Source organism: Littorina saxatilis, linkage group LG12 (genome assembly GCF_037325665.1).
Source record: "Littorina saxatilis isolate snail1 linkage group LG12, US_GU_Lsax_2.0, whole genome shotgun sequence".
Classification (NCBI taxonomy): Eukaryota; Metazoa; Mollusca; class Gastropoda; order Littorinimorpha; family Littorinidae; genus Littorina; species Littorina saxatilis.
Window position 1 is genome coordinate 55,589,242 of NC_090256.1, and position 23,982 is coordinate 55,613,223.

The following is a 23,982-nucleotide window of genomic DNA, read 5'->3' on the forward strand; positions in this document are numbered from 1 at the left end:
CAGCACAACACAACACTCAAGACTCATGACTCAAAGATTTTAATGTCCTTATAAAAAAAACAAGTCGCGTAAGGCGAAAATACAACATTTAGTCAAGTAGCTGTCGAACTCACAGAATGAAACTGAACGCAATGCAACGCAGCAAGACCGTATACTCGTAGCATCGTCAGTCCACCGCGCACGGCAAAGGCAGTGAAATTGACAAGAAGAGCGGGGTAGTACTTGCGCTGAGAAGGATAGCACGCTTTTCTGTACCTCTCTTCGTTTTAACTTTCTGAGCGTGTTTTTAATCCAAACATATCATATCTATATGTTTTTGGAATCAGGAACCGACAAGGAATAAGATGAAAGTGTTTTTAAATTGATTTGGACAATTTAATTTTGATCATAATTTTTATATATTTAATTTTCAGAGCTTGTTTTTAATCCCAATATAACATATTTATATGTTTTTGGAATCAGCAAATGATGGAGAATAAGATGAACGTAAATTTGAATCGTTTTATAAAAAAAAATATTTTTTTTACAATTTTCAGATTTTTAATGACCAAAGTCATTAATTAATTTTTAAGCCACCAAGCTGAAATGCAATACCGAAGTCCGGGCTTCGTCGAAGATTACTTGACCAAAATTTCAACCAATTTGGTTGACAAATGAGAGCGTGACAGTGCCGCCTCAACTTTCACGAAAAGCCGGATATGACGTCATCAAAGACATTGATCAAAAAAAAGAAAAAAACGTTCGGGGATATCAATCCCAGGAACTCTCATGTAAAATTTCATAAAGATCGGTCCAGTAGTTTGGTCTGAATCGCTCTACACACACGCACACACACACACACACACACACACACACATACACACACACACACACACACACACACGCACATACACCACGACCCTCGTTTCGATTCCCCCTCTATGTTAAAACATTTAGTCAAAACTTGACTAAATGTAACAAGTCGCGTAAGGCGAAAATACAATATTTAGTCAAGTAGCTGTCGAACTCACAGAATGAAACTGAACGCAACGCAACGCAGCAAGACCGTATACTCGTAGCATCGTCACTCCACCGCCCGTGGCAAAGACAGTGCACGTGGAATTGACAAGAAGAGCGGGGTAGTAGTTGCGCTAAGAAGGATAGCACGCTTTTCTGTACCTCTGTTTGTTTTAACTTTCTGAGCGTGTTTTTAATCCAAACATATCATATCTATATATTTTTGGAATCAGGAACCGACAAGGAATAAGATGAAAGTGTTTTTAAATTGATTTCGAAAAAAAAATTTTGATAATAATTTTTATATATTTAATTTTCAGAGCTTGGTTTTAATCCGAATATAACATATTTATATGTTTTTGGAATCAGCAAATGATGGAGAATAAGATAAACGTAAATTTGGATCATTTTATAAATTTTTATTTTTTTTTACAATTTTCCGATTTTTAATGACCAAAGTCATTAATTAATTTTTAAGCCACCAAGCTGAAATGCAATACCGAACCCCGGGCTTCGTCGAAGAGTACTTGACCAAAATTTCAACCAATTTGGTTGAAAAATGAGGGCGTGACAGTGCCGCCTCAACTTTCACGAAAAGCCGGATATGACGTCATAAAAGACATTTATAAAAAAAACTGAAAAAAACGTTCGGGGATTTCATACCCAGGAACTCTCATGTCAAATTTCATAAAGATCGGTCCAGTAGTTTAGTCTGAATCGCTCTACACACACACACACACACACGCACGCACACACACACACACACACACACATACACCACGACCCTCGTTTCGATTCCCCCTCTATGTTAAAACATTTAGTCAAAACTTGACTAAATGTAAAAAGGAAAGTTGCCTCGCAGTGTCAGTCGGTTTAAAACATAAATAACATCTAATCACTAACAGTTTAAAATTCCACTAAAAAGATCCATAACATTCTTTGCAATCACTCATGGATACAGACACCCACATTTACACACGCACAAGCACTCAGGCTCGTCCGCACGCGCGCACACACACACACACACACACACACACACACACACACACACACACACACACACACACACACACACACACACACACACACTAACTATCTTCCTTGTATACCCTCTCTCGTCTCCCCTTTCCGTTATTAAACTTACAATGAATTAAAAATGCTCAGCGTAAACTGTGTTGTACACCTAAAGTTAGAATATCTTAAAAGTTCATTTGAATAAGAGACATGATTGCACTCAATAACACGATGGTACATCACACAACACAACACAGCACAAAACGACAAAACACGATTGAACACAACGCACTTTACCTAGATCTTGAACATCACCCACGGTCTCCCTAATGTGTTGGGCCCCCTTCATCCATCATGTTGAGCTGTCTTAAAACTTAACACAACACAAATCAACACGACACAGTTCGATTGGACACAATGCAGTAAAGCAATGACGACGAGCTGTAAAAAAAACAAAAAAACTCAGCAAACACAAACGCATTACACACAACATAACACAACAGCACGGCACAACACAACACAACACAACACAACACAACACAACACGACACGACACAACACAACAACTGACTGACCTCCGGTACAACCCCGATGGTGTCCATAACATGAGGGCCGCCAGCCTCCATGACGAGCGGCTGGCCGTGGAAGTTGACGGAGTGGATGTCGTGGGAGGACCCGAAGGTCATGATGTGCCAGGCCACAGCGTCCTCCTTCACCATCTCCAGCCCAGGGACGTACTGCGCCGAGTACCCGTTGATACTGTGGATCTTGTTGGAGGATGACAGGCCAGAGCCAAGGAAGCCGCTAGAGTGGTGGATATTCTCCGTGACGTATTTGCTCTGGTTCTCATCGAACACGGCGAACAGCAGCGCGAACTCCTTTGCAACGTCTCCACGGACTCCTGTGATTGAAATAAATGATTTGAAGCATGCGGGGCAAGGTGGAGCTCTTACGTGATTTTGAAAACATGCGTGGTACAAAGACGGTACTGACTGACCATTCCAAAAAGTAGTCACCTGTGTTTGTCCAGTTATTCTCTCTCTTCATTACTTTCTTCTTGTCTCCCTCATTCTCCTCTTGCCTCTAAATTTCTCTAAAATAAATCCAAAAACAAAGAGACTGCCAACGTTCCAAAATTCTGAATCCAAAAACAAGAAAGGTAGGTTGTTGGAACGTTTGTTATTGACAAAACAATACATTCACAACCTACCTTTCTTGTTTTTGTTATTTTAAATTTCACTGTTCTCTTTCTCAACTTGTCTTCCACAGATCTTTTCCTTCTGTACCTCCCACCTGCATTGCTCTGCTTTCAAACTTCATAACTTCCCACCCAAGGTCCCCGTCATTATGGGTTCTCCTCCTCCCTACTCCCTTCTCTCCCGCCGCCTGATATTCTCCCCATTTGTTTCATTATTTTTCCTCATCTATTAGTCTCTGGTCTCTTTCGCACAGTTTTTGCTGTAATCTCTTGACTTACCTTCTTCATTCAGAGTGCCTTTCTTGCACACGACGAGAGGACCGACCAGGCCGGAATACAAATCCTTGGGATAGTCGTGGGCGGAGTAGTAGAGGGAGGAAAAGCAAGGGGACGCCTGTTCGTGAGGCACGGTCACGGTCCAGTAGTAGGTGTACGACTCACCTGGCTCTACCTGCACAGGTAAACAAAAGGATGTTATGTAGAACGCTAAAGGAATGCGACAACTGAGGAGACCGGCATAGGAAAATGTCATGCGGCAGTGTCACCTATTACCTTCAGGTAGACGGCTAACCTGGGACTCCATGCACGGGTAAACTAAAAGTGTTTAGCCGCGTCGTTAAGTTTGTCAAATTTCTTATAAACAAGTCGCGTAAGGCAAAAATACAACATTTAGTCAAGTAGCTGTCGAACTCACCGAATGAAACTGAACGCAATGCAACGCAGCAAGACCGTATACTCGTAGTCCACCGCTGACGGCATAGGCAGTGAAATTGACAAGAAGAGCGGGGTAGTAGTTGCGCTGGGAAGGATAGCACGCTTTTCTGTACCTCTCTTCGTTTTAACTTTCTGAGCGTGTTTTTAATCCAAACATAATTATCATATCTATATGTTTTTGGAATCAGGAACCGACAAGGAATAAGATGAAAGTGTTTTTAAATTGATTTGGACAATTTAATTTTGATCATAATTTTTATATATTTAATTTTCAGAGCTTGTTTTTAATCCGAATATAACATATTTATATGTTTTTGGAATCAGCAAATGATGGAGAATAAGATAAACGTAAATTTGGATCGTTTTATAAAAAACTTTTTTTTTTTTTACAATTTTCAGATTTTTAATGACCAAAGTCATTAATTAATTTTTAAGCCACCACGCTGAAATGCAATACCGAAGTCCGGGCTTCGTCGAACATTATCCGACCAAAATTTCAACCAATTTGGTTGAAAAATGAGGGCGTGACAGTGCCGCCTCAACTTTCACGAAAAGCCGGATATGACGTCATCAAAGACATTTATCAAAAAAATGAAAAAAACGTCTGAGATATCATACCCAGGAACTCTCATGTCTAATTTCATAAAGATCGGTCCAGTAGTTTAGTCTGAATCGCTCTACACACACACACACACACACACACAGACAGACACACACACACACACACACACACACACACACAGACACACACACACACACACGCACATACACCACGACCCTCGTCTCGATTCCCCCCTCTACGTTAAAACATTTAGTCAAAACTTGACTAAATGTAAAAACGCTCGCGCTGGACCCGAGTACTCTTCAGACTGGCTCGCTCCCCCAGTATGAAAGTTTTTGTCTTGTGCACGTTTAAGACCAAGTGATTGCTCTGTGTGAATTACAGGCATTCCCTTTGCTATATAACTACATTGCATGCGAGCCGAAGATGTGCGTGGTGACTGGCCTTTTTCTTTTATTTGATCACAGTGAAAAATATACTGCCGACCCTCTTGATAACTGGTGAACTGGTGGCCCACGAAGTTTTTTTACTGTCCTGGCTCGCGGATTCTTGCATTTATCACGCCCCTGGTAGTTTTACCAAATTATTTAATGTAAAGTGAAGATAAAAGACTGAAACATATGTAAACAAAGGAAACCATAAGAAAAAATACAAATTAATATGAAAAGAATCAAAACACAAAATCGCGACCTCTAAACCACCGCAGTCGCGACCGAGCAACCAACGCTTGGTAGAAATGGGGTACACAAAAAATAAAATTATTCAAACACACAACGCGCAAAGCCTGGCAAATCGTCTCGCATGCAATACGCATGCTTTTTACGACGCTATATTTTTCGTCACTGTGTGACGCGTTTGGCTGTTCTATCAGCTCAATGGCTGGCTGTTGCTCCGTCTGAATTTGTCCCACCGCCAAGTCGTTTTTGTGGTTTATTTCGCAATTAGGTCCCAGGTAACATTATGAAATTTTAATACGATCAATCGGACCTATTATCAAGTTAGTGTATCAACTTTTGAACGAACTGCGCCCAGTAGTTTCCCAGCAATAAGCTGTTAAGTGGAGAAAGACACACACACACACACACACACGCACACACACACACACACACACACACACACACACACACACACACACACACACACACACACACACACACACAATTAAAGTCTGCTGAGCCCAAGTACTAGCGTACTCGGGGATAACACACAATGTATCTGTATTTCTGTCCTTCGTTCTGGAGACCTATGCGCTCTTTCTGAGCAAGATTTTTATGAACATATCGATATATCAAGCTGTGAGTCATGTTTGGTTCGTATCATGTTTTCTATGACTGCTGCTTTGGTTAGCTTTAACTAAATGCTTTCAGTGATATTGCGTTGCTTTCTTGAGAATGTTCGTTGTCATGACAGCAACGCCACAGGACAACGCCGGCAGTGATCACAACTTCCAATGCCCCCACTGCCCGAGACTCTGTGCCTCCGGATTGGGCTTGCACGGCCACCTCCGAGTTCATCGATGAATTAAGCATTTGTGTGTGTCGCAATTTTCAGGGGGTCACCCTGTACAAGAACGAAAAAGTCTTCTTTGGACCTGAAAAACAACCACTATCGCAATGACCCATTTTCTGCGACAGTAGAATATTTGAGCACACCCGTGACAATCACTCCAAGAAATCAGAACTTAAGAATCACCTTTTGTCGTCCTTGTCAAGGCCGCTCTTATCCTTGTAGGACTCTCCCTTGTTCTCCCTATCCGCGACAGTTTTTGTTCGCATCCGTTACAGTCACTCAAATAAATCAAAACTCAAAACTTAAAACTCACCTTGTCGTCCTTGTTAAGGCCGCTCTTATCCTTGTATGACTCTCCCTCGTTCTCCTTGTCCGCGGCGAACAGGTGAGCGTAGATGGAGTAGGGCTTGCTGGCCTTGTTCTTGAAGGTGACCGCCAGCTTCTCGCCCTCCTGCACGCGGATGTAGGGTCCCATGATGCCCAGGTGCTTGTCGGCCTTCCCCCGCACCACCTGCTTCGTGAATGAGTGGTCCGTGTACTGGCGGAACACCGCTTTCCGGTAGACTGTTGATCCTCCACTTCTCTTCCGCCTGGAAAAAAGGTAGGGATATAAATATAGGCCTGGGCATAGAAAACTGTATTGTCTGAGAAATGTATGTGTGGTGTTTATGGACCTAGGCATAGAAAACCTTATTATCTCGCACGTGAAATTCCTGTGTGGTACATATTACAGCGATAAAAAGCATACAACATATTAACATGAGAAAACATAACATATCAAAATTCAGTATACGAGGAGATAAGGTAGACAGCCGATCATGAACGACCTTCCGACACACGAAAATAAGGATCAACTTGCTTTTCTGTCTGACTCTCAAGAAACGTTTTCCTGTCTGACTGAAGGCTTCCTGTCATTTGGAAAGAAGCAAACCCAACAACCCAAGCAAAGTGTCCATTTTTATATCATTATTGCTTGTATGTGTATCTTATTCGTCCACTTCAAGGGTCGATAGGTTTCTAGTGAATGTTCCGTTTTGTCTACGATGAAACGTTCCACAAACTAAGCATTGTTGTTTTGTCTACGATTAAACGTTCCATAAACTTACCACTGTTGTTTTGTCTACGATGAAACGTTCCACAAACTAGCAATTGTTGTTTTTTCTACGATGAAACGTTCAACAAACTAACCATTGTTGTTTTGTCTACGATGAAACGTTCCACAAACTAACAATTGTTGTTTTGTCTATGGTGAAACGTTCAACAAACTAACCATTGTTGTTTTGTCTACGATGAAACGTTCCATAAACTAACCATTGTTGTTTTGTCTATGATGAAACGTTCCACAAACTTATTAATGCCCATCAGTCCCTTTCTTCGTTCCCTTTGATTGTTAATTGAAATATGTACCAGCGACTATCTTCAAACAAAGCATAGTCTTAACATTTCAATAGAGCGAAAAGGAAAACGACAGATACCGTTCTGGTCCTGCTCATCCTTAACGAAGTTCAATACCAAACCAAACCCTCCATCCTTCGGGAATTTACACTCCGTCGCCGAAATGACAACTCAACAAACTTTTAAAAACAAAAACAGCGAAATAATGTCCTCCCTGTTAACCCGTTATAATGTTGACGTGGCGTCATCAAACCGTGGCGGCCATTTTTCTACCCAGGCCAAGGTCGCCAAGGCGTGAGCTGTGACGCGCTATATGCCTCTATCACATGAGTAAAAACTGCGGACCAATCGCTAAAACACACAAGCAATCTCTCTCCCAGGCAACACACGAACAGATTGATAAGTAAACAAACAAACAAAACAAACAAAATCACCAACCAAAATTAATAGGAAAACATGACATAGAAAGCGTTTTACCTGTCCAGCTTCTTCTTCTTTTTGCCCTTTACTTTCTTCTTCCTTCTCTTGATCTTCTTGATCTTCTTCTTCTTCTTTCCTTTGCCTTTTCCCTTCTCTCCTCCTTTGGCCTCCTTGAGGTCTGCCTTCTCCTCCGCAACCTCCCCTCCCCCTTTTTCCACAAACTCCCATTTCGAGCCCCCCTCCAGTGCCCCCCCGGGAGGTTCGTAGTCCCAGTCCACCTCCTCGGCCGCGATGAAGTACTCCCTCACTTCGATTTTCTTCTTCTTCTTTTTCTTCTTCTTTTTCTTCTTCTTCTCTTCCTCGCCTCCCTCCTCAATGTCTTCTGCTTTGTAAGGGTGTGGTTCTGGCTTGCCGTCGTTCTGGGACCTCGCCGGGTTTCTGCCTAAAAAAGAGTTGCCGTAAGCAAGTCCACCCATGTTCCAGTACGTTCCGCTTTTATGGTTGTCGTTTTTTGACCTGTTGTGAGGATTCGTATCTGTTTGAAAGCTGCCCATTGAGCTTTCTTTGCCATCAAAGACGACCAGTCTGTGGGGCTGGGTTTTGTTTGTCTTGCTGGTTTCTGTGTGTTCGTGGCCGTTGTTGTCGTTGTAAGCTGGGCTGCGTTTTGACCGGCTGGGCAGTTCCACGTGTAATTTGTCTGCTGGCGTGTCGTGCTTTTTTGCAGCGAGGGCCATCCTGTAGGCGAGAAGCTTAGGGTTGTAGTGACCAGCTGCCAGGTCGTCTTCATCTTCGTCAATCTGTGGGGAATGGCCTTCAGGAGATAGGTCTTTACTGTCTTGACTAACTTGTCCAGCTTTATCGTCTTTGTCTTGTGGCGGAAAATCTCCAACAATTGCTCTGTTGCCTTTGTTGAAGTCCTCCTTTTCACTTATAGGCTGCTGCGGGGAAGCTTCAATGTTTGTCTTGTTGTTTTTGTTGGTTTGTAGAGGTGGACCTTGCGATACAGTCGTTGCACTCGTGATTGGAATGTTTCTGTTTTCGTCGGATCCCTGTCCTTCTTTCTTGAGAGTTTTCTGGTATTTCTCATCTGGTTTTGTGTGTTGCTTGGGACCTCTGTTGGATCTTTCTTCCTTTTCTTTTTGAATTAATCGCTCTTTCTGAGTGGAAGCCCTGTCTTCGCTAGCAATTTTGTCGAACCTTTTCTTCGCTACCCGCTGGAATAAACGATCTTTCTCTGCAGACTCCTTGTCCTTATTGGAATCTGTCTTGTTCAGGTTTGCTTGTTCGTCCCTGTGAAATGGCCGACTGTTCTTATCTGACTCTCCATACTTGCTCGCCTTTGAGTAAGTACCTTCCTTTTTTTCTTGTTGAATCAAGCGATCTCTTTGAGTAGACCTTGAAAAATCTTGATCTGGCTTTTCCTTTCCTTTCCTCTTAGGTGACAATTGTTTCTGAGGCGATCCTCGGTGCTTTTTCCCAACTTTTCCCAACTTTCGTTTTTCCTTACGAGGAGAGCTATCTTTCTTGGGCGAACTTCGGTGCTTTTTTACAATTTTCTTAGATCCTTTTCTTTTCTCTTGCTTAGGTGAACGATCTTTTTTGGTTTGTCCTCTGGGCTTCACAGGTTTGCGAGACATTTTTCGTTCTTTCTGCTCAAGTGAGTGACCTTTCTGGGTCGACGAGCTCTTTCCGTTTGCACTTGCATGTGTTCCGTCACTTTGCGATGGAGTTGAGGTCCGAACCGCTTTACTTGGAGTCTTACGTTTACGACCCATCTTGCTTTTCTTCTCTCCCTTTTTTGATTTTGATTGTGTTAGCCGTTCTGGTCGAGTTGCTGGCTTCTTCTTGGTCTCTTCTTTTTGAAGCGGTGCTGCCCTTTTGAACAGAGCCTTGTAATTGTTCCTCTGGGTGTTGTTCTTTTCCCAGTAACCGCTGCTGTCTTCTACGTTATCTGGGTTGCCTACCCGCCCGGCTTTCTTACTAGGTTGGTTTTTGTTAACCGCAGAACTCGTTGTGCGTTCTGCAGTGCTCGCCGTGCTGAGCTCTTTCTCTCTTTCCTTCTTTTCATCCTCGCTGTCGTCTTCGTACTCATATACATATTCGATCTCATAATCCGAGTCCTCCTCCGTTTGGTTTTTAGTGTTCACTGTATCGGTGGATGTTCTCAAATGATCAGTATCAGTCTGATTTTTATCATCACTAGGGCTCTCCGAATTTTCCGAGCGTTCGCCATCTCCTGCACTTTCATCCCTTTCTTCCTCATTGTCTGAATCCTCCAATTCGTCGTCATCTGCCTTGCCTTCCTGATTTCTCAGACTGTCAGAATCAAGTCGGAAGCTTTCAGGAGTCACCCCTAAGTCCGTATGATCTTCCTCGTTCTTATTCCTACCAGAAACACCCAATGTGTCCTCGGGATTCAATCCTGTACCCTTGCTGTCTTCCCGGTCCTTGTTCCTGCCAGAAAGGTCCCTGTTGTTCTCATGATTCAGTTCCGTTACTGTGTGGTCTTCTAGATCCTTGTTCGTGAAAGAGTCACCGTTGTTCTCAGTGTTCAGGCGCGCAGTCGTTTGGTCGCCAAGGTTTTTGTTCCTGAAAGGAACACGCCATTTCTTTCCAAGATCTAGTGGCGTAACCATGTGATCTTCTATATCCTTGATCCCAGTATTCAGTCCCGCAGTCGTGTGGTCTTCGGTGGTCTTTTTTCCAGTAAAGTGGTCACCCTTGTTATCAGTATTCAGGCTCGCAGTCGTGTGGTCGTCAAGATTCTTGATCCTAAAGGGATTACGCCACTTCTTCTCAAGATCTAGCGGCGTAACCGTAAGATCTTCTAAAACTTTCGTCGTGTAGGTGTCGTCTTTGTTCTCAGTATTCAGTCCCGCAGTCGTGTAATCTTCAAGATTCTTGTTCCTGAAGGGAACACGCCACTTCTTCTTCGGATTTAGTTCTGTAACAGTTTGGTCGTCCAGGTTCTTGTTCCTGAAGTGAAGACCCCTGTTATTTTCGTGAATCAGTCCGGTGTTCGTTTTGTTTTCCCGATTTTGGGGATTGTCTGGATCCACGGTCTCGAGTCCTGCTCGGTTTTTCTCATCGTTGATATTACCTGATTGCTCCAAACGGCGTTGAGAATTCAGTCCCGTATTAGTTCGGCCTTGGCGGTCATTGGTCTTGCCAGAATCACCCAAGAGCTCTTCGCCGTTTGGCACCTTGTCGGTTTGATTCTTGATGCCTGAATAAGCGGACGCTTTCTGGGGATTGACGCCCCGAAACGTGCTCCCTGAGTGTTGCGTGTATCTGTGGTGCAGGCGATTGTAGGGATGGTCGTTCCTGACGTAGTTCACGTGCGTGATGTTGACCGATCTCCTCCGCCTGTCGTGACACTCGTCGCCCACTGTGTACATCGTGAACATGCCGGACTCGAAGTGGTCCGTGTTGGTGCTCTTGATCACGTAGGTGCCTGCACATCACAAGAAAATAAATACTACTACTACTACTACTACTGCTACTGCTGCTACTACTACTGCTACTTCTGCTGCTACTACTACTGCCACTGCTGCTACTACTAATACTACTACTACTAGAACTACTACTGCTGCTGCTGCTACTACTTCTGCTGCTACTACTACTACTACTACTACAGCTGCTACTACTACTACTACTGCTACTACTACTACTACTACTACTACTACTTCTACTAATAATGATGATAATAACAATACACAGGCGACTTGATCTGCGATCTGATCAAATGTAATAGTTTTGAGAGCAATTACTTATCACTGTAATGTTATGACGTCATTAAAAACCGTGTTCTATTGTCAATATGCAAGAACCCTGACGTAAAAAGGTTGCTGGGGATTCTGGGAGAATCATGGCGGAATAAATAACACGCTAACCCTCCATGCCTGTGTCTGCTTCATTTATAGTCTACCAGTTTGTTTATATATATGCATGTGACCGTCCAACACGACGAGAACACGACATGGTGTCAGAAGTGGCTGGTAGCGAAGCAGTGAGTGTGAAAAACTTTATGTACGAGATTGCAAGTCGAAAGTTTTGTTCGCGCGTGCCGTAGAGCATTTTGTTCGATCTAAAATCGCGTACTCCGACAGCAGCAAACTAGATGTAGCGTCGCAGTAGGAAGCGCACACTCCAAAAATAAAGAAAGGTGTGGTTCAGTGGTACGGATTCAGCAGAGATCCAGTATGGCAGAGCAGCCGAACCAACCACCATTACAGGCAGAGAGGAGACATTACACAGCCAATGTTCCAATACCTTCAAAGCTGGTTATGGAAGGCAACTTATCCCAAAACTGGAAGAAGTTCAAAAGACAATGGGACAATTATGAGATTGCTTCTCGACTGGACAAAGAAGAAGGAGAATACCGGTGTGCAGTGTTGCTTGCCTGCATTGGCGAAGATGCAATGGAGGTGTATGACAGCATGAGGTTCTCTGAAGGTGAGAACAAGAAAGACATAAGCGTTGTCATCAAGAAACTGGAAGAATTTTGTGTGGGAGCCACGCATGAAGCGTTCGAAACATACAAATTTCACATTCGACGCCAGGATTCGTCTGAGTCGATCGATGCGTATGTGGCAGCCCTTAGACAACTTGCTAAGAACTGTAATTATGGCATCATGGAAGACCGTATGATACGGGATAGAATTGTCGTTGGTGTCAAAAGTGATACCATGCGGGAGAAACTTCTTGAAGATTCAACACTGACTTTTAAAAAAGCAGTAGACATATGCAGAGCTTATGAGTCATCCCAGCAACAACTCCATGAAATGTCTAAGGAAACAACAGTGGATCGCCTAAAGGGGGTTCCGAATGCTATGCAAAAGGGACAGCATCCGAAAACACAGTGGAAGCGTCCAAGCCGAAATCTCGGAGAAAGGTCACAAAAGTGCACCAGATGCGGTCGAGATCAGCATGGCAGAGAGTCATGTCCTGCCGCGAAAGCCGAATGCAGAAAATGCCTGAAGAAAGGACATTATGCAGTTTGTTGTTTCAGCAAGCCCATCAGCCAAGCTTCTGTGAAGGAAGTGAAAGATGAAGCATATCTGGGAGCAGTGTCAAATGCAGGAACTGACGCCTGGCATGTGGACGTTCAGCTAGAGCAGTCAAACATTCAGTTTAAGATGGACACTGGAGCAGACGTAACAGTGATGCCAGCAGTGATGGTACCCAAAAACAAATACCCGCTTGAGAGGCCTTCGAAAAGACTCTTTGGCCCAGGTAAAATTCCACTAAAAGTGCTTGGACAGTTCACGTCAAAAATGAAAGTCAAGAACGCCATGAGCATTCAAGACATCTACGTGGTTGAAGACCTAGAAGAACCTCTGTTAGGGAGACCAGCAATTCAGGCGCTAGGACTCGTGAAGCGTGTGGAAACGGTGAAAGAAGGCGACAAGGAACGCATTCAGAAGACTTTCCCCAGGCTGTTCTCTGGACTTGGGAAAATGAAAGAGACTTATACGATTCGCCTGAAGGACAGTGCAGTGCCGTATGCAGTGACAGCACCGAGACGTGTTCCACTCCCTTTTCAACAGAAGGTAGAGGAGGAGCTTAGGCGACTGCAAGATCAGGAAGTGATTCGACCAGTCAACACTCCAACTGACTGGTGTGCCCCCATCGTTGTGGTGCCGAAAGCACATAATGATGCAGTGAGGATCTGTGTAGACCTTACCAGACTGAACGAGAGTGTCAAGAGAGAAAACTATCCTCTTCCGTCTACAGATCAACTCCTCGCACAGTTAGAGGAGGCAACAGTATTCACTAAACTGGACTGCAACAGCGGTTTCTATCAAGTTCCACTGGAGAAAAGCTCACAAGAGTTGACGACCTTCATTACACCAATCGGACGTTTTTGTTTTCAACGTCTACCCTTCGGAATCTCGTCAGGGAGCGAGGTTTTTCATCGCATCATGTCGCAGCTGTTGTCAGACATTCCAGGGGTCATATGCGACATAGATGATGTGTTGGTGTACGGACGCAACCAAGTCGAGCATGACCAACGTCTGAAGCAAGTACTTGAAAAGCTTCAAGATGCTGGTGTCACACTGAATGACAAGTGTGCTTTCGGCCAAACAAGCATCAAGTTTCTCGGACACGTGATCTCCAAGGATGGTGTGCAGATGGATCCGGACAAGGTGGAGGCTATCAGGAACATGCCTCGACCTAAGAGCGTCCCTGAACTACGACGTGTTTTGGGACTGGTGAACTTCGTCCGAAAGTTCTCCCCTAACCTGGCAGAAGAGACCAGACCTCTACGTGATTTGCTGAAAAAGGAAATTCAGTGGACATGGGGAGACGCACAGGAGAGAGCGTTTCAAAGACTGAAAGAACAGCTGACCTCACCACCAGTGCTGGCTCACTACAGCACATCCTTGCCTACCAAAGTGTCAGCTGATGCTTCGTCGTACGGGCTGGGAGCTGTCCTTCTCCAGGAAAGAGACGGTGAATGGCAACCCGTATTCTTTGCTTCAAGATCTATGACGTCCACCGAGCAGCGGTATGCCCAGGTGGAAAAGGAGGCATTAGCGTCTACGTGGGCCTGCGAGAAGTTCGCTGACTTCTTGATTGGTCTTCCCTCATTCACCATAGAGACAGACCACAGGCCGCTTCTGGCACTCCTCAAGTCAAAACAGCTAGACGAGCTTTCGCCACGGATTCAACGGTTCCGTATGAGGCTGATGCGGTACCGGTATGACGTGATCTACACAGCTGGTAAGGATCTGACAACTGCTGACGCCTTATCGCGTGCTCCAGTCGGATCTCCACAGACGTCAGACTTACAGCTTGACAGTGATGTTGCAGCATACGTCAAGTCAGTGGTGGAAGGATTTCCAGCGTCAAAGCAGCGCATGGATGAAATCAGGGCCAAACAGCAGAAAGATATAATTTGCTGCAAAGTGAAAGACTACTGCAACAAAGGATGGCCTGATGTTAACAAGGTTGAACCAGACCTTAAGCCTTTTCACACAGTGAGAGACGACCTGACGGTACAACAAGGACTGTTGTTGTTCAGGGACCGTCTTGTCATTCCAGAAGTGATGAGGCAGGACATTCTCAGCAAAATCCACGGAGGTCACCAGGGCATCGTAAAGTGCAGAGCGCTGGCAAGATCTTCAGTGTGGTGGCCAGGACTTTCCACAGACATAAAAGTCATGATAGAAGAATGTGCAACTTGCGTGAAGGAGCGCAAACCACCACCAGAACCATTGCAACCTACACCAGTGCCAGATTATCCATGGCAGAAAGTGGGTGTCGACTTGATGGACTGGCGTGGAAACGACTACCTTGTGGTGGTGGACTATTTCTCGAGGTACATAGAAATGGCACTACTACGTTCGACCACCAGTGAAACTGTCATCCAACACCTGAAGAGCATCATGTCCAGGCATGGAATCCCGGAAGTCATGATGACGGACAATGGCCCTCAGTTTGACGCTGACAAGTTCTCAAGGTTTGCTGAAGAATATGGCTTCACCCATGAAACCAGTAGTCCACGGTATCCGCAAGCCAACGGAGAAGCTGAACGAGCAGTGCAGACCCTCAAGCAGCTGCTCCTGAAAGCTGAAGATCCGTACGTGGCCATGTTAAACTACAGAGCGACGCCTCTGCAGTGCGGTTTCAGTCCAGCGGAAAGACTTATGGGACGTCGTTTGAGAACCAAGGTACCTGCCGTTCCCAATCTGCTTATTCCAGACTGGCCAAAGTTCCACGACATGCGGTCAGCCGATGTCCAGCAGAAAGAGGCACAGAAGAAAAACCACGACAAGCGACACCGAGCTCAACCCCTTCCTACCCTCAAGCCAGGAGAACGTGTGTGGCTGAAAACACCTACGGAGAAAGAAGCAGTCATCTTGCGACCAGTTGCTCCGAGGTCATACGAACTACAGACAAAGACGGGCATCCAGAGAAGAAATCGCCGACACCTCAACAGACGTCTGAGTGATGCACCAACCCCAAAGCAGTCACCAGACAAAGCGTCAACAACCATTCCTCCTGATGCGGGACGCCCAGGACATCGCGGGGAGGACGGTGGTTCTCCTGATCCGTCCTCAGAACAAAGGGAGACAGATTCTCCGTCTGAGGGATTGCCCAATGAACGGCCTGTGACCACAAGAAGCGGTCGCGTGGTCAAGCGGCCTAACATTCTTGATCTGTGACTTTTGGTTATGTTTAACTAGTGTGAAAGAAGCACAGGAATGTTTTCTTTTGTTGAAGTTTTCATCTATGAAAGTCATACTCATAGTTACATTGAAGAGCTAATTTGCTTTGTTTTCTAAAAGAAAAAATAAGCGTAAAGTAAGGGGGATGTAATGTTATGACGTCATTAAAAACCGTGTTCTATTGTCAATATGCAAGAACCCTGACGTAAAAAGGTTGCTGGGGATTCTGGGAGAATCATGGCGGAATAAATAACACGCTAACCCTCCATGCCTGTGTCTGCTTCATTTATAGTCTACCAGTTTGTTTATATATATGCATGTGACCGTCCAACACGACGAGAACACGACAATCACTGGTAATTTTGAGTGTAATGCTTCCTTATGCAGGCTGAGGTTCTTTTCAGTACATACATTGTACGACCATAGAAAGGTTGCTGAGTCTATAATGTTCGCAGTCTGTAAGTTAGAGGTGTTTTTTTTAAATAGTTAACAAACGGGCGATAATAACGATCTCTGATCTTGAGAGAAAAACCGCAGCTTTGCTATCCTTTGGCTTTAAGGCACCAACGCTGGTAACAGTGGAAGATCAGTCACAAAGCTACACTTAGCAGCGTCAGTGACATTGCATATAGCGCAAAAAGAACAAGTAATAAACCCGACCTCATCTGGGCCTCGTGTACACTCTAAACCGAAGTGTTCCACTCTAATTCTACCAGCAAAAGTAGCACACTTTGTAAACAATATTTAGTGTTTACCATGTAAGCCACTTTTGCCAGTAGAATTATATATAGCATCTCACACAGTGTTCACAACTGGTAACGAAAAGTGTGTTCAAAAGTGGAACACTTCAATTTAGAGTGTACTGATGCTATGCTAATAGAGTATTGTTGTCCCCAGTTCTAGTGACTATTTTGGACATGAGGTGTTAATACGCTGAGTGAACTGAGCTACGCTATGCTAACTTGGTTTTTTTCTGTTCCCAGAACTAGTGTCTGTTTGGGACATAACGTGGTTATACGCTAGGACAGTGAACATGGTTATACGCTAGGACAGTGAACGTGGTTATACGCTAGGACAGTGAACGTGGTTATACGCTAGGACAGTAAACTGACCTGACTCCGACACTTTTGTAGCCAGCGCGTGCGTCTTGCCCGGGAGAAGAGGCACGGTGTCGCTGATGCGGCCCTCCACCTCAAAGTTGAGGCCGTGGAAGTGCAGCCCCTCCACATCTTTCTCGTCCCCCAGCGCGAACACCTGCCAGAACACCTTGGTCCACTTGCAGAACTCCAGTCCGTACATGTTGGCGTACATCAGGCCGTTGATCGCTGTCACAGAACAGAATGATATTGCTCAAAACACGTTGACACACAAAGAGACTTTTCAGTGAAACTGTTAATGACAGCGGACCTTGTGCGGCCTTGGGTAAGAGAGAATTGAGAATATGGAAGTGTGGGCAACTTCTGATCAAATACAGTGGAACCCCACTCCCTGTTAAGACCCCTCCTCACCCTCCAATTTAAGACCCCTTTTAAGACCCTGCTTTTTCAGATTTGTTTTGTTCACAACCTCTGTCAATGTACCTCTATTTTAAGACTCACTCCCGTTTAAGATATGATTTTCTCAGAGCTTGAGGTCTCCAAAGGGGAATCCAGTGTACTTTGTCAGAGGGCCAGACAGAGCAAATAAAAGTCCACGTTGTTAGATCCCCGGTGAGATGGACATAACACTGTCACACATGTCAGGAACCACACACACACACACACACACACACACACACACACACACACACACACACACACACACACACACACACACACACACAAACAAGTACACACACAAGTACACACTCATACAACTACAACAACAGCAACAACTAACATTAAACAACAACAACAACAACTAACATCAAACATCAAACAACAACAACAACAACAACAACAACAACAACAACACACAAAGGAGCTACTAACCGCTCATCTTGTTGGACTCCCAGAACTCGTGGTCGTGGCGGTCGACCTCCTCGGGGATGGTGAACTGCTTGATGTTGTCGTCTATCAGCCACGACAAGTTCTCGTCCACCACTGCTGGGTAAAGCACTCTCTCCTCGCCCTCTTTCTGTAATAATACATTGAGGTTACTATGGTTCCCGCCCACCACTGCTGGGTAAAGCACTCTCTCCTCGCCCTCTTTCTGTAATAATACATTGAGGTTACTATGGTTCCCGCCCACCACTGCTGGGTAAAGCACTCTCTCCTCGCCCTCTTTCTGTAATAATACATTGAGGTTACTATGGTTCCCGCCCACCACTGCTGGGTAAAGCACTCTCTCCTCGCCCTCTTTCTGTAATAATACATTGAGGTTACTATGGTAACACAAACATCAGAAACTGTATTTTCTTCTCTCGGGTTCCCGCCAACCACTGCTGGGTAAAGCACTCTCTCCTCGCCATCTTTCTGTAATAAGGCATTGAGGTTACTATGGTAACACAAACATCAGAAACTGTCTTTTCTTCTCTCGGGTTCCCGCCCAACACTGCTGAATAAATCACTCTCTCCTCGCCGTCTTTCTGTAATAATGCGTACATTAAGGTTACTATGGTAACACAAACATCAGAAACTGTATTTTTTTCTCTCAAGAAGCGCATGCAAAGTAAAATTGTAATTTGTAAGGAAGTGTTAGAAATAAGGGTGTTAAGTAAGGAAAGAGCAAAATAAACGCAAAGTAAGCACACTTGTCAACGATACGTTAGTTCAGCAAAACAATCCACACTGAGCAAAATCTGTATGCATGATTTTGCCAATAATAAACGACAGTTCCAAAAATGAGTAAGTGTATCCGAAGGGACCCCACCAATCAAGACAGAGACAGAGCTAACACACACGCACGCACTCTCCCGAAAGCGGCGTATGGCTGCCTGAATGGCGGGGTAAAAACGGTCATACACATAAAACCCCACTCGTGCAAACACATGAGTGAACGTGGGAGTTTCAGCTCATGAACGAAGAAGCAGAAGACACGCACGCACATCCTTTCAACCCATGGCACCCCTGACACTCACCTGATTTCCATCGTGGTCCAGGGAGCCTTTCTTGCAGAGGAGCAACGCACCCACCAGACCCGTGTGAATGTCTCTGACGGGATCCACTGCGGAGTGATACATGGAGGTGGAGCAGGGGGCCTTGCCAGACCCACCCCCAGGGGGAACTTGAAAGGTGTAGGTGTGTTCGGACCCCGGGTATACAGCTTTGTTGTGGAGCCCGCCTGTCCACACGGGAATCATTGTGAACATTGTGAATACTTTCTGACGCTTTCTTCGTTCAATTGATTTGTCAAAAAGAATGTTTTGATAAATGTGACCGGAAATCGGGTGTCCGGGTCCTCTGCTTTGTTATGTTAACCCAAAAATTGCTTTGTTATGTTAACCCAAAAATCATCGTGAAGCCTATCGGCTTGTAAGTTGTTTTAAAATAATTTCTGACGCTTTCTTCATTAAAACGCGTTGGTTATTATTCATGGTTCCGCTTATTCAGTCAGTTACTCATCAGTCAATTGATCGGTCAAAAAGAATGTTTTTTTTCAAAACATGATCGTAATTCTGAAACTGCTTTGTCTTGAAGCCCACGTATCGATCCGTACATCTTGTGGGTACTGATTCCTTCCTTGTGCTTTCCTGCTGACATGCTTTGATCTTTTATGCATTAATTTTCTCAGTCAGTCAATGAATAGACTGATCAATCAAAAGGACAAATAACATTCTCGGAATTTAGCTGCGAAGAGGAAATTGAAATGGCCATATACATGTATGTGTATTTGTTTCCGAAAAGACGGGAAAAGAGAGAGCGTGTTATGCGGAACTGGCCATCTATGCACACATGTGGACATTTTCAAAGAATGAAAGCACAAGCAAATCACATCCTATCCTGGTCCGTTCGATTTCAAAATAGCTCTCTGGTCTTAGTTATTGTTAACCTTATCATTACGTACCAGTCTTCACAACAAAACCCACCTTTGTCGACCTTCTTGGGGTCGTTAGGCAAGAGGCCATAGGGGTAGAAAGAGAAGGGCTTGCTGCCGTTGTTGAAAAGGGTGACCTGCAGGACATCGTTATCTTCCACCCGTATCACTGGCCCCAGGAAGCCCAGGTGCTTGTCGGACTCCCATCGGTACAAGCGCTCCTTGAAGTCGGAGTCCTTGTAGCCGTAGTACATGAACTTCTTGTACGTACCGCCGATACGCTTTTTTCCCGCCGTGAAGTACTTGGACTTGATTTTTGAGCTGAAGAGAAAATACAAAAAAATACGTCAGTCTTGGAATAAATGAAAGGAAAAGATCTAAACTCATTTAACGTTAGCGCATTGATCTCACGAGGTCTTCAAGACACGTTAAACATAAGTTACAAATAAGCGATCCGTGAGTCTCTCGTAAAGGCCTCTGGTTCGGCTCATGACTTGTCCTGAAGTAATTCACGAGTACCTGTTCTACAAATTGAAAGGGGCAGAACGAAAAAAAAGATGAGTTGAAAAAGATCCCATTTTTTGCACGTATATTATGGTACATATAATATATATGATATTGTGTGTGTGTGTGTGTGTGTGTGTGTGTGTGTGTGTGTGTGTGTGTGTGTGTGTGTGTGTGTGTGTGTGTGTACACGGCTTCGATACGACTGTGGCTTGTTTAAGAAGCACGTGCGCTTGGAGTGTTATATATATCTGAGTGAGTATCGTAGGTTGAATAATTTACAAACTCGTAAACTGTGATACTTGAATAATCGCATGATGTCTGGAACAAACAATTAGTTCGTTAATGAGTTGGCTGCTTAGCTAGTTAGTGAGTTCATTAGTTTGATATTTAGCAAGTTAATTTAGTACCGCATTTGAATCTTTGCATCCATGCTGGAATCTAGGGGTGGGGGGGGGGGGGGGCGCCAAATAACAATCACATTACACGAAACAGTTTAACGCACGAAACAACGGGAACTTCGGCACAAAAAAGGCAGTCACTCACGCCAACCGCATTTAAAGGGAGACAGTTCTGATCATAGCGCTGACAATAAAAAGAGGTTGCTCCTCTTTGACCCTTTTGATGGAAATCCCTGGCAACTGCTGACAAAACTAATACAGTTTTGTGTGTGATGATGAACTGACCTGCCCTCGCCCATGAGATTAGATCCGTCGTAGAGGTCCATGCCTGTGGGTGTGTAGTCCCAGAGCACCTTGTCGATCATGAGGTAGAACTTGCGAGTCTTGGCCTTCTTCGCGGCTGCCAGCTGCACACCGCAGTCGTGCACGTCGAGGAAGGCCGACATGCCCTCTGGAAGGAAACACATACCATTGGTGAGCTGGGATAGAGACCCGTCAGTTCAGCGCTACAGTCGTGCACGTCGAAAAACGCCGACATGCCCTCTGGAAGGAAACATATAACATTGGTGAGTTGGGATAGAGACCCGTCCGTTCAGCGCTGCAGTCGTGCACGTCGAGAAACGCCGACATGCCCTCTGGAAGGAAACACTTAACATTGGTGAGCTGGGTTGTACACTGTCCTGACGGATAGAGACCCGTCAGGTCAAAACCACAGTCGTGAACGTCGAGGAAGGCCGTCATGCCCTCTGGAATAAAACATTATTATAACATTGGTGAGCTGGCTTGTACACTGCCGGGGATAGAGACCCGTCAGTTCAGCGCCACAGTCGTGCACGTCGAGGAAGGCTGAGGAAGGCTGTTTTGCCCTCTGGGGACATACAAGGAAACACATAAGAGTGAGCTCTGACTGCAGATGATAAGTAATGTTTAACGCCCTCACGATAAAACCATTTGGGGCATGTTCCCGGGTTTTACCCTGACTTTAGATGGAGGGGGGGGGAGGGGGGGGGGGGGGGGGGGGGGACAGAAAAAAGACAGAAAAAAGAAAAGGGCCACCGCAAGGGATGGGTGGTTGTCGCGCTCCAGCTCCGAGCAGATACAGACATGTTATTGGTTGTACAACATTAGGAACATTGCTTTCGGCTGAGTTGCGTTATGCACGCGGAGATAGGCTGGTATATTCTCGGAGGCAGCCATACTTGAAATTTGAACAAAACAGCAAGAAATGTTACACAAACAAACCTTGTAATATAAAGGTTAGAAAGGTTGGCTGTCTACCTGTGTGACTGTTTTAATAATACCGGTTGGCGGACAAAACTGAAATGTGTGACAATAATGGACGTTATATGATTTTGTGCTAAAATCATATTTATAGCCTTAGTTTGAATAAAACAATACATGTCCCGACTTCTTGTATAAGCTTACAGTGACCAAAAGAGATTGTAAAGAGACAAGTGAACACACAAGACAGCCGCGCAGGACCTTGTCTTTCTCTCTCAAAAAAAACCCCAAAAAAAACCGGGGGCGAAGAGAAAAAACAGGGACCACAACTTGGGACGTCTAGCAATTAAGTCATGGAAAATTGCCCTCCGTTTCATGGCACCCTAAAACCCTGATGGGAAAACAGAACTTCCTTCCTGTAAACATTCCGCATGGAAGCGGGTTTAAACTCAGAAGACGGTTTATATCCCCAAAACCTGGCATGTTCCTCGGTTCCCTCCCCCGCCCTCGTTAACTGGACATAGAAATTGATCTGCTTCGCTGGCGTTTTTCTTGTTGGATGAAGGATTCGCCCCTCTCTCTCTTTCTGTGTCCCAACCCCTCGCGAATTAAGAAACTCTCTGTGTCTCTGTGTCTCCATCTCCGTCTATCTGTCTGTCTGTCTGTCTGTCTGTCTCTTTCTCTCTCTATCCCTCTCTCCCTCTGTCTGTCTCTGTCTGTCTGTCTGTCTGTCTGTCTCTCTTTCTATCTGTCTGTCTCTCTCTGTCTCTCTTTGTCTCTCTGTCTGTCTCTCTCTGTCTGTCTCTCTCTCTCTGTCTCTGTCTCTCTCTGTCTCTCTCTGTGTGTTTCATTATATCCTCACAAAAACACTTAAAGTTTTAATAACACATTTACTCATGCATATGTATTCAGCATTGTTTTCACTACGTTACATATACGACGCTTACTATTTGTGTATAATATGTCATGTGTAAATATTCATATGTTGTTGTTTTTCTCTACCTTTTTTTCTACGTGAATGTCCGTGTAAATATTTGATTAGATTAGTCCCCTCTTTGGGCGAGGGCTGGTTAAAAAAAAGCTCGTTGTATTGCTTATGCCACAACCCTCGAAAAATGAAATTTGATTTGATTTGATTTGATTTGATCTCGATCTCGATCTCGCTCTCTCTCTCTCTCTCTCTCTCTCTCTCTCTCTCTCTCTCTCTCTCTCTCTCTCTCTCTCTCTCTCTCTCGTAAAATAAAATTTGATTTGATAGATTTGATTTGATATCTCTCTCTCTCTCTTTCTCTTTCTCTCTCTCTCTCTCTCTCTCTCTCTCTCTCTCTCTCTCTCTCTCTCTCTCTCTCTCTCTCTCCCTGCTCACTGTCTCGTGGAGAGAAGACGTGTACAAGTGCTCCGCTATTCTTGCGTTTTTGACAGGGATATCGTACACTGTCAGCGACCATTTTCATATGTGCTTTTTTGTGACGATGTGGACTACACTGTGGTGAACTTTTCTATAGCTTTTTTTCACACATGGCGGTGATTTTTGTGGAATTGTGTTTTTCAACTATGCCATCACTGTGCTCTTTGTGAGCGGGCTGCTGGGTCAGCCACGCTTGGCCACGCTTGACCGGCGCCACCACCTGCCTCTGGACAGTTCAGTCGCGCCTTATCAGTATCCCATCTTATCTCCCATCCCCCCGACTACGCCGTTTCCGCCTGCCTGGCGAGTCTTACGTGCGCCATGTTTATGTTTGTGGAGTAGAGTCGGAGAGGAGGTGGGGAAGATGCCAGAATGACGCTAACCAGAAAACAGAGCCGCGAGCAAAATCGCGCGCTCGCCATAATCGCCAAGACCGGCGACCCCAACCAGGTCACGTTTCGGACACAGAGTGACCTGTTTCCCGTATGGGTAGCCGTGGTGCGCTACCGATA

The 23,982-nt window shown here is 44.8% G+C and overlaps 1 protein-coding gene across 1 annotated transcript in view; it reads right to left on the reverse strand.

Moving 5' to 3' along the window:
- Positions 1–23,982, reverse strand: part of LOC138982294 (uncharacterized) — a 56,628-nt gene that overhangs the window by 10,715 nt on the left and 21,931 nt on the right. Inside the window, exons 7-15 of the mRNA XM_070355552.1 lie at positions 21,127–21,292; positions 19,989–20,257; positions 19,041–19,243; positions 17,953–18,097; positions 17,095–17,307; positions 7,866–11,262; positions 6,307–6,583; positions 3,488–3,659; positions 2,586–2,911 (exon numbers count right to left, since the gene is read on the reverse strand). Of these exons, the coding sequence (XP_070211653.1) occupies positions 2,586–2,911; positions 3,488–3,659; positions 6,307–6,583; positions 7,866–11,262; positions 17,095–17,307; positions 17,953–18,097; positions 19,041–19,243; positions 19,989–20,257; positions 21,127–21,292 (5,168 nt within the window). The remainder of the gene's footprint in view (positions 1–2,585; positions 2,912–3,487; positions 3,660–6,306; positions 6,584–7,865; positions 11,263–17,094; positions 17,308–17,952; positions 18,098–19,040; positions 19,244–19,988; positions 20,258–21,126; positions 21,293–23,982) is intronic.